Source organism: Telmatherina bonti, assembly GCF_933228915.1.
Source record: "Telmatherina bonti genome assembly, chromosome: 9".
In the NCBI taxonomy this organism is placed as follows: domain Eukaryota; kingdom Metazoa; phylum Chordata; class Actinopteri; order Atheriniformes; family Telmatherinidae; genus Telmatherina; species Telmatherina bonti.
This window is the reverse complement of record NC_136627.1, coordinates 20,265,852-20,277,702: the sequence shown is the minus strand read 5'-3', so window position 1 is coordinate 20,277,702 and position 11,851 is coordinate 20,265,852. Positions and strand designations below refer to the sequence as shown.

The window sequence follows — 11,851 nt, the reverse complement described above, 5'->3', positions numbered from 1 at the left end:
GATAACATCTGGTTGATACCATCCTGTTTACCCTCAGATATTCCTGGGTATTAATGAAGAATGTGGAAGAAAACATTTAAAAGTATTATAACGTGTTTAACTATAGGTCTTTTCAGTTTTTGGCAAGGGATTTTTCTATTTTCCTTTTACTTCCCAGACATTATTGGACCTTGAGTTTACCATTTTAATATCTGTGTCTGTTATTTACTTTTACCATTTGCTAAAATCCTTTTATTAATTAATTCATTCATTCATTCATTCATTTTCCGAACCGCTTATTCCAATTCAGGGTCGCGGGGAAGCTGGAGCCTATCCCAGCCGGCTTTGGGCGACAGGCAGGGTACACCCTGGACAGCTCGCCAGTCCATCGCAGGGCTTATTAATTAATTAATTTATTTATTCCTTTTTGGGCAAATATTGTTTTGCAATTAAAATGTGAAAAATCAAGATTTAATGTAATTGCTTGTAATTAATTCAATTTTTTTTAAATCAAGTCCCAACCATTATTTTAAGTCAAGAGAAAATCATTATTTAAAAAAAAAAAAAAGAATTAGACAGGAAACTTTCAGGGATTTCTGGAGCAATGTCAGCAAATCTTACAACAAAACATAAAAAAAAGTACAGAAATCCTTTTCATGTGAATATACAGAGTTTTATTTCAAACAAATGGTACAAAGTCAGTAATGCACATAATACAACACAAAGTACAAAACTCAACTAGTTTTAATGTAAAAGGAAAGAAACACATGTAGTGGTTTAATTAAGGTGGAGTTAATCATGAAAGATGACCTGTTTAAAATAAAAGTGTGATGATGTAGTTTTGGACAGACAGAGATATTGTCTGGTCAGAAACAGCAAATCTACACTTTTTTTGTTCATGTACACTTGTGTACTTTTGTCATTTATATAATACAGCCTTAAACCCATGTAATACTAGGTTTGGCTTGAGGAAACCAGATGAATGGTGTCCTATCAACGGGACACTGTTTCTGACCTTTTGCATTGTCTTTGGCCCTGACTGACTCTTCCTCATTGATCATAACATCTGCAACAGAATACACACCTACAGACCCATCCTCAAATCCTACAAATATACGCTGCTGCTCACTCACAACCAGAGCTGATGGACTTTTAAACAGATGCACACTTGCTATTCTCTCACCATCTGGAAGCTGTGTCACTGTGAGCACGGGACCTGCACGCAGAGAACAAGCACAATCAACATCCTGGTTGTTGGGATGGGTTATGTAAGCAACATAACTTCCAGATTTGTCCAAGCAAGCTTTAATGATGGGACCATCAGCTTTGAATGAGCACAGTCTGACCTGAGATAGATTTAATAGGTTGATGGAGTTGTTGCTAGTGGACAACAAGGCATAGCTCCCACAAGAGGTCATTTGGAAATCTTGTGGCTGACAGTAAAACATATGTGGCAGCTGAAAGTGCCAACATACCGTCTCCTCTGCTACCTTCCAGGTGTACATTGCCCCTGAAGCAACCATCACCAGCACAAAGTCTGCGTGCTCTGAAAGTGTGTGAAAAGCAATGACGTGCTCCAAGTTCTCCACACAAGAGAAACGCTTGTTGATTGAGCCTGACCACAGGCTTGCAGCCAGCAGGTCCCCGCCGTGGAGACCAATGAGGAATGTGCTCTCTGGTGATACCTGAGCATCAGATAGGTACAGGTGTATACTGCACACTATACCTCCGTGTGCCATTTTCCAAACACGGGAGAGCCCTTCCTTAGAAATGCTCACTCCAAAGTTACTATTAGGAGCGATGAGAACATCTGTAGCTCTGCTGCCGCTGATCCGCACAGCGTTCTCACCCGTTTCTGTCAGCCAGACATAAATTTGGCCTGCTGACAGCGACACAAGGTGGACACCATTTGGAGACAGCTGCAGTTTCTCAACAGGACCATCGTGCACAAAATAAGCGTCTGGAAGTCCTGCAGCAGAACTCCATCTCCAGACTTCCTCCGACTGGTTTGCAGTGTAGAACCACTTTCCTGTTTGATCAATCACCACTTCTTTCACTTCACGTCCCATTTTTGGAGCTGCTCCTGCAGCATCAATCATCTCAGAGTCCCACACTGTCAGGCAGCCATCATTAGTAACACAAATGATGTCTGAGACTGTCTTGAGGAGTGTATGGGGCTCATTCTTTGTTTCTAAGGAAAGAACACACTCCCCAGTGCTGACCTTCCACACCAAGACAAGAGGGGAGGTGTCTAACAAAGCAAGGAAAAGGTGACCTTCCTGGGTGAGTAGAGCTTGCTTGAAGGCCTTCCTTTGTGGAGCCAAAAACTGATCCACTGGCTCCCAGTTAGAAGTTTCCCACAGAGTTACCTGATGGGCTTGACACACTAAAAAAGTGCTGACTGCATCGCAACAATCGGTGTTGAGGACATTTTTGGCTTTACATTGATTAAGATTTTCTTTCATCAATCTCTGTGGTTGCAGTTTGTCAGAAAAGACCCATATGGATACATTTCCAGTCCTGTCAACACATGCGACGTCCTTCTTGTCTTCACAGAGGACAATCTGCATAACTGCACTGCGATTTGAGTTTGAAGAGGTGCCCAGCAAACTGCTAGTTTTGACGTCAAACATGGACACCATGCCATCCTCTTGCCCACAGTACATGTAGATGTTATCGGAGGAGAAAACCAAACAGGTCACTGAGCTCTGACACTGGAAATGAGTCAGTGTGTCATTAGATATATCAAACACAGTGACAAATGTCTCATTTTCCCACCACATTCCCAACTTTTTATGGCACACAGCAAATCCCTCGATTCTGTTTGGTGTTCGGCTTGACTCAAACTCTGTTTTCAGTGGGTCTTTAACCTGTAGAAAAATCTCTGGGCCTGCTACATCCCACACAAAAAGCTTGTTGCATTGTGTTGACAGCAGTAGGAACTGGTCACTACTCTTCACTCCTGCAAACTTCAGTTCCCTCAGCTCACAGCTCAGTGACACTTTGACTACTTTACCTCCATAGCCTTTCCAAACCCAAGCAGAACCATCATCCATGATCTCTGCTACAACCCCGCTTTCTGTCCCAGCTGCTTCAGTCACAGAAATCTCACAGGGTCGATCCTCGTGTTTCAAATACTGAATTGCAGGAACTGAAAGGGGACTCGGGCAAAGCACTACTCCTAATCCCCTTTCACTCTTTTTCCTTTCCTGACTGATGTCTCTCACATAGGCGTCGAGAGCAGGAAAGACCTCCAGATAAGGGAGGAGGCTTGTCTCAATCACTGTGTGAAGCTGCAGGGGGGAGCTCCGCAGGAAGCAAGCAGAAGACCTCAATGTGCTTGCAAGGAGCAATCTCTCCTTTAAATACTTAAACTTGGATAGTTCCCCAGTCTCCAACAAGGCTACCAGATCATCTAGGAGGCCAACTTGAGCCATAGCCTGATGAAATTCCAAAGACATCAACAACCCACATTCCAGCTCCTCTAACCTGCCACTTTGTTGTAAGTGATGTGGCAATTCCAAGACTTTTCTCATGTTTACTCGTCCGCCAGAGAAGACAAATGGCTGGCTGTAGAAATGACTGTGTGCATCAGCTTTTAGTCCAGATGAATGCTTCACAACAGGCAGTTTCTCATGACCAGCAGCCCACTGACCACTAAAATAGTCCGCCATCACCGAATGAATCTTACGCCTCACCTCATCAGTACCTAGATATTTTTTAGCTGCAACTAGGTTAAAATGCCTGCTCGCCCAGAACAAAACCTGTGAACCCGCCACTGTTCTTTTGATAAGAAAGCTCTTCCAATCCAAAAGTAGCCTCTCTACTTCGACTTGTGAGGCGTTTATTTTAGAGACAGGGGCCTCAGCTAGATCGTCATCATAACCAGAGAGCAAATTGGCGAGCTCCGCCTCCAGGAGGCCGGTCCTGGAGAGGGTGAGGTAGGAGACTGCGCGAGTAACAAGAGAGGAGCCATGTTTTTGCTCCAGGTGATCCAAGAGAGCAGAAATTGATGAATGGACGCCATCAGGAAGAGACCACTGAGTCACATCTGAATCTGGCAACAAGAAAAGTGATCATTAGTTAGACTCCATAACATGTGAACATGTATACTAAGAGGTTTGATAGAGTAAACAAATTAAAGCTAGTAACCTAAATAAAAAAATGAGAACTAAATAACCGATTCATGTGTGAAATATGGCCTTTTTAAAAGTTTCAGCTCTTTTAACACATGTAAGCCTTTTATCTGTAATAAATTATCTCAAAGAAAGACAAACTATCTGCCTGTTCGCCCTCACAGGTAAATAAACAAGGATGGGTTTTACTCAGTTTTGTGAGATTCATTCAAAGGTAATAACAGACAGACTAACAATGTTGTTTTTGGTCACAACAACTGTCGTTGATTCTCCAACCACAATATGTGACCAGTTTTTCCTTTAAAAAAAAGCAGTAATTTTCCTGTGGTCGTACCAGAGTGCCACAGTGCGGTGTGTGCATGTAGAAGTCGAGCATAGAGAGGCAGACAACAGGAAGTCAATGCCTGGTTCACCAGTGCCTGTTGTCCTGAGGTCACCTTCCTCCCCGAACCTCTCAGCAGTGACGCCAGCATCCTCAAACACTGTTTCCTTTCAACTGATCTCAGCTGTACACAGATGTATCCTGATTCCTGTTCACTGCCCTTTACACTCTGAGGAAGACTGTCTTGTTTGTAACAGAGTTTGATGGCCTGCAGGAGATGCGTTCGCTTGGAGGAAACCGTGAGAATGACTTTGACACCTGAAGGCAGAGGGGAGGGGAGGCTCCTCATTAACTGCTCACTGCAGTTGTTTTCAAGTTGATCCAAGCCATCAAGGATTATAATGAGAGGCTGTTTGGAGGAGGGAAGAAGGGCGAGGAGTGATGCAAGATGCTCTTTAAGTTCAGACAAACCAATGTCAGAGTTAGGTCTTGTAAGATCTGGGTATGATATCGTACTGAGCTCGCGGCTACTGCTAGAAACTTGCTCTTTGACACTGCCTTCATGACGCGACTCCAGCAGTGATGTTGGGCTGCAGTCGGATATATGCTCATTGTGGTCGGTAAAAGAACTGGGATTGTCTGGGTCGCTGCCGAAGAAGTTGGGATTCTGCTTCGTGGAGGACTGATTGTCATATCTGCAAGCTATCTGAGAACACAGACTGGACAACAGGTACTTTGGAGATGTGTTGATTGACAGATTGCAAAAATAGTTAATCACAACAGGATCACAGTCTGCTACCCAGGATTGTATCTGTGGAGAGGGACAGAGAATGTGTGTGTTACTGACAACACATGCTGCAGATAGGAAAAGTATCTACCTTGGTGTTCTTCCCATTTTTTTTTTTTTTTTTTTTTAGATTTAAATTTGTTTTTAAGAGACAAAACACTTTTTGGGGGGGTTTGTTGTTGTTTGTGTTCTGTTTTGCTGTCAAAATGTTCTAATTTATTTGTTAATCAATTAATCAAACACTAATTTGAAAAACAAAAACAATAAACATTAAAGTGTTGTCTGCATATTAATTTAGTCCTTTGACAGAAAAAAACATAATGAAGATCTGGTGCTAATAATATATTTTTTCTTGTTTTAAAAGCTATTTTTGTCATGTTCAAAAAAATTAAAAGTTTTTTTAAAATTAAAATAGCACTATTTATAGAAAATATCTTGTATTTTATTATGAAGCGAGCAAATCAATCCAAGCAGATTTGGAACTAACTCTTGCAGTAATTAGTTAATCTCAAATGCACAATTAATAAATTGGTCAGACTGTATAAAATGAGAAAATCTTGGAAGTTGTTGTTATATAATTTCCATTTGCTGATAAACTTGTGTCTTTTTAGTCCATAAAAAAACCTTCATTATTTATAAAGGCTTAAATAAGTGGACTGTAGTTATATATTCCAGGAAAATAGATAAAACTGAAGAGTAATATGTGTCATTAGTTGTTTTATTAAAAAAAAAAAAAAAAAAAAAAAATCACGAAAAAGAGATTTTAGTGCACCTACCTGCCGAATGCAGTGTGCTATAAAAACCGTTTTCCCTCTGCATGGCCCCCCTGTCACCACCAGGGGGTGTTGTTGGTCTCTCTGCTCCACATAGGCTCTGATCTACAACCAGTGAGAGTAAAAATCAGTCTACAGCGGAGACATTAAGTTTCCTCAAAGCTGTAAAGAAGAAGAAGAATAAATAAGAAAATATCCACTGCTTTGAATTGGCAGGGAAAAGAAGATTTAGATAAATCTGTAAAATATCACCTGTTGCGCCGCCACGGGCTAATATTTGTGATTAAAATCTTTTTTCTGTTCTGTGTTTATTACTTTTCTTATTCATACACACACTTCTCACAAACACACACACAGACATTTTTCATTTGCATACACATAAAACATTTATTAATTATAGATTTCATCTCAATGGTCTATTTTATATTTTGTTTTATTTTCACTTGATATGTTTTTTTGATAGTGTTGAAACTGTTATTTTCTGTGATATTTATCTCTTGTATAATGTTTCATATTTGTATTTTTGTTTATTTAATGTTAAGGTGAGATATGCTATCACCCCATAAGGAGTTCTTATCTGACCTGTTCTTTCTTGTTCTTTTTTTCCTTCTTACATCAATTACTTAATTACAGAAATTTAATGCAGAAACCTCCTTATATGCATCCCAAGCACTTAAACTAGACAATTTAATGCAATTTTTTAGAAGAAAAACTATTTTAGTTTGACCTTTTCTTCTTCAGGCTGGATGATCTCATAAAACTCAGAAAAGGTGTCACACAGTTGCTTCTGCTCAGCCCACTCTCGGGATAAAGCATCACCAAGGAGGTCGTCTTTTGTGGGTTCTGAGATGTTCCAACTGTCAGTCAACATCACCAGGTCTGAAAGCACCTGCTGGCACAGAGAGTCAGCATAGCCTCGCCTTCTGGTTGTAGAGTAACCATGACGACGATCACACTCGGTCGTGGTGGTGTAGAGCAGAAGTTGGCAGGAAGTGACTAGACCAGGTAGAAAGCTGTAACATAGCTCTGATAATAAGTCGCCATGGGTGGGATGCTCTAGTACTTCTGCCTGAAAATACACAAAAAAAGGAAAACAAACATTTCATCCGTATCTGTCAGAATTTAAAATCATTTCTTGTTGTCTTAAATCCACATTTTTCATCACATGGACACTTCAAGTAATGATACATTTTATGTATATTGCGCATTTCAGGACATGCAAAGATATCTGTACTAAACCTAAAGTAGTTTAAAGAAGTGGTTTGTGTTTCGTGTGATTTTAAACTCATGTTTTCATTCAGATTTTGGCCCTGCTTTTGTAGATGTAAATTAAAGGAAAGTAGGATAGAAGTGCTTTGTAAAGCTTTTACCACTGATTCAGGCTGCAGGTGTAAATCCACTGGTCTCGTTTCTTTATCTTTGTTTGCATTAAGGACCTTATGGACATAGACCACACAGCGGCCACCGATGTCCGTAGTGGGACAGTTGCCCAGAGCAAATCGCAGATCTGCATCTAGGGCTGGAGACAAATAGCAAAGAAGGGGTTAAAATTACACTCCCGTCAACAGCCAAGGGGTTTCTAGCATCTGACCAAGAGAGTGCCTTAGGAGGTACTCCAGGTGTCCAGCTGTAAGACCACTAGGTGGAAGACCCAAACTAAATATTTATATAGAGGGTCATATATCCTTCCTTGCTCTTCCCAAAATGTGTCCGAAGAGCAGACCTGATTCTGGATCAGTATTAGTTGTTAATGATGTAATGCTTGGAGAAATTTAACAAAAGCCACTCAGAAACAATGAATATTCATCACCTGATCTGTAGAAATTTTGGGATCTTTCTGGGGTCATAAGGCCACTTTGAACACACAGACTTGCAGCTTTCTGAAAGACTTTTTGCAGCTGTTCTTCATCCTTCACGTTGGGTTCATCTTCCTGCTTCCCTTCTTCATGCTGAGCAAATAAATTTGACATAATTTTTAGAAAAAAATAATTCCGACATTCTAATAGAGAACATTACTAATCTCAGCAAATATGTTACCCATTTATATAATTTATTTACATACAGTATTTTACATTAATACACCATCAGTTTATGTAATTTAGTGTCACAACATTTCATACCATACTGGAGAACATTCCTTATATTATTCATTTATTCAGTTGCATTATCACCCAGTGCTAAACCTCTTCCTGCTAACTCAACAGGACAATAAACCATAAGTCATTATTTCAGAGTAGCTTTAAGTAGACGATTAACAAGGTTCATTGTCATCACCAGAGGAGTGTAACTGTGTGTATTAGACGGTCTCAGGATGTAGGAGGGAGGGATAGTGTTTTCATCCCTCTGGTACACCTTCTCCAGCTCCTGGGTGCTGAAACCTGCCCGCTGGCTCTCCTGCAGTAGCAGCTGGAACTCTGTGACCTCCACCTTGGTGGGCAAACTGGCTGCTCCATACTGATGTCCAACCAGAGCCTGTAGCACCACCATGTGGATACAAACAGAACAGCAGGGTACGTGGTCGCTTTTTAGTTCAGGGATATACAAAATTTAAAAGTATCGTCTACATTATGTGTAGCTTTACATTTATTTTATTTCCTCTTTTAATAAAACACCAATGCAAGGACTAAAAAAAGTTCTTTAAAAATTTTACTATTGAGCGGACACATCTGCTAAGATAGTCAGCTCATGTATAAGAATATAGTGGTGTTGATCATCTTTTATAGCTCTTACTGTCAAATGGATTAATGCACTTCATACAGTCATGTTTCCAAGGGGTTTAATTACCAGTAAAAAAGGTCCAGCTGAACTTTTCCTGCATTCTTCAATCAGCTGTTGTCTGGTGTTTTCATCAGGCCATCTACTGGGATCTCTGGACTCAAATGGGTCTATCACCTACAAAAATATGCACACAGCAAATGGGTTAAAAGAATCTAAAGGAGAGATGGCTGTAAAGCGACAGCACAATGTGCTGAAGGATGTGTCCTGAGGTGAATTAACACACATGCATGAGTAAAAACCTGACACACAGAAACACACAATGAGGCCTGTCGTGTTCCAGCTGCTCATCTTCTTTGTTGTCAGATCTAATTAATAAAACTGAGCAGAATTGAATGCACCTTTACAATAATGACCACGGGCGGAAAGTGTGAATGGATATCAAACACACAAACACAAAACCCTGTTGGCAGTTAATATGCCACATGGATCCAGGAAAAGTGATGTTTTCACAGTAAAATGTATACATTTTAAGTTTTGCATTATTCTGTGACAAAAAAATAGATGCATATCAGGATTGGGATCAGATCAAGTTGGGAAAAAGGGACAATTTAACAATGATGGACAAAAACATATATTTCAACAATTGCCTCAGTTTTACAATGATGCCATTCCCAGTGTTTCTACGAGAGAACTGTATGTAAATTTATAGACTTTAAAAGACTGACGACCCAAACCGGTTACCTTTCCAAAGGCATCACTTACAATCACAGCTCAACCAGTGTTTTCAGTGCAGAGAGCATTGTTTACAGCGGTGAAGCGTGGACTCACCCTGACCTCCAGGCCCAGCAAGTGCCTGTAGTGCTCTCTAAACTTTGGGAAGACACTTTCTCTGAGAGCTGTACGCTCGACCCTGCTGTCTATACAGAACATAAACACAAGTGGGAAAAATTTCCAGCAAATAATTCATTGGGCATTTTCAAAGACATGAGCTAATAAGCCAACAAAATGCTAGTGGATACTTTAGTTTGTGAATTACTAACATACTGTACCTTCTGGGTTGGAGCACAGATAGATTTTCACACAGGATGTGCTGCTGCTGGAATGTGGGGGCAAACAGTCTCTTCCTTCAGGGCGCATGACAAATCAACACTTACTATCAAATTAATAAGAAATAAAGGAGGAAAACTTTTAGCAGGAACATATCAATGACCCAGACAGCTAACAGCCTCTAGTCTTCTGCTGCTTCTCTAATCGTTCCACTCAGGAAACTCTGGCCCCGGGGTGTTTATACAGTGAGTTATCATGATCCCGCCCACTTCCAGTTACAGGAACATCTAAAAAACACACATGCATATGTGTATATATATATATATATATATATATATATATATATATATATATATATATATATATATATATATATATATATATATATATATATATATATATATATATATGTACTCACTATTGTGAGATGCATATATAATATTCGAACAGGCTATAAGCATCAAAATGTACACATACACACCATCAGCACAAAACGAGACAGATAAAGAGCGTTTTTATATTTTTTTTATTAATTAACATTTGTACACAATAAATACAAACTTTATTTTTTTTGTACAGCCAATATTAATATGCTGAATGACTTTTGCACCTGCTCTCATTATTGTCACCATGGCAACAGTCTGTGAAGGGGGAGGCCAGTTTTTCCACCATTAATAACATTAGCTGTGCTGCTCTGGATTCACGCATGAAGAAATACAGAATTATATAAAACATAAAAACCCAAAATACCAAATAATTAAACACTGTAGCGGATCAAAGAGACTGTTGAAAAATTGAAAACAGTCATGTACGAAGGGATGACTTAAAAAAAGAAAGAAGTCAGAAACCTTATAATTGATGCACTGATGCATCATGAAGGGAAGTTCAATAAGTGCTGCTCCAAAACTATAAACTTCAAGAACAAGTTTGAAAACCATTATAAAATAAGATCTCAGAGAGATCAAGGAGAGGCTGCTGTTCGCGGCGCCTTCTTCACACTGAAAAGTCAACGCCAGTTTCGGCATTAAAATGGCAGAGGTGTAAATCTATGAGTGTGACTGGTTCCAGCATGCTTAATTCTTTTCGACATGGATGCTACATAAAATGTTATTATTTAGCTTGTTGCCTTTCTATTCTGTGCACAGAGGAAACCAATTAATCTGAACCCAGATTAGGACTCTTTTTCTAACAAGAAGCCCAAAGCTATGCCCCAATTCTTTACCACACACTGATACAATACGGTCAGTAATCTGTTCTCATTTTTATACATGCACTAACAGGATACCTATACATTTGCAACACTGTTTAAACCTCATTTACAAAAGAAAGTATTACATCTTGAATGCCTTTTTTATGTTTTCTATCACGTCTGGAGCCACTGACAATCACTTTGAAATGTTTGGAGCTGTGATTAGTTTCTCTGCTGCATTGTTTAACTTTAGTGTCCAACGCTTCAACACTCATAAACAAAGCAAAATTACTATTTATACTCACAGTTACAAGTCTGTTTCATTTTTATATTTACTGAGTTTGAACAGTCCGAACTCAAAACCTTTAGTGCAGTGAAGAACTGGGACACGTCTTTAAAAATGAATGCAGATTAAATCAAAGCTTCTTTCATAAACTATCACATTTTCAAAACTTAACCTTGCTTTAAGTCCAAAAAAGACAAAAAAATTTTTTTTTTTGAAAAATCAGTTTTTAAAAATTAGGGGAAAAAAAAACAAATGATACTGACCACAATCATCACTCTTCCAGAAAAATGGGGTTAGTCACACTGAGTAAAGGAGTATTCACAGAGTAAAAATGAAAAGAGTAATCGTCTGTACTTGAAGGTACAATGATCCATCGCTCTTCTCCAACCAAGCTGATGCCAGGTGAGGCTAGTGCTACTTGCCAGGGAAGATATAAATAAATAAAAGTGCTACACTGCCATGTAGGCAAGGAGATTTAAAGGCTTGAAGTGTACATAAGGGGAGAGATTTATTTACTTTAGGTAGAAAAGAATTGATTCATTCAGTTTGCAAGTCATTTCTTTTGGTTTTGTCCACTTAGCTTGATGTAAATGTTTCTGTTTGTTTTATGATTT

General features: G+C 39.3%; 1 protein-coding gene across 1 annotated transcript; it reads right to left on the bottom strand.

Annotated features, from left to right (window-relative positions):
* Nucleotides 1-917: 917 nt before the first annotated feature.
* Nucleotides 918-9,852, bottom strand: LOC306760149 (NACHT and WD repeat domain-containing protein 2; the record flags this gene model as incomplete). The annotated part of the gene is made up of 10 exons (XM_079245941.1): nucleotides 918-4,036; nucleotides 4,450-5,248; nucleotides 6,001-6,102; nucleotides 6,725-7,066; nucleotides 7,368-7,516; nucleotides 7,808-7,946; nucleotides 8,272-8,469; nucleotides 8,782-8,889; nucleotides 9,544-9,632; nucleotides 9,765-9,852. 10 exons carry the CDS (start codon nucleotides 9,850-9,852, stop codon nucleotides 918-920), a joined length of 5,133 nt encoding a protein of 1,710 aa, XP_079102067.1.
* Nucleotides 9,853-11,851: the final 1,999 nt, after the last annotated feature.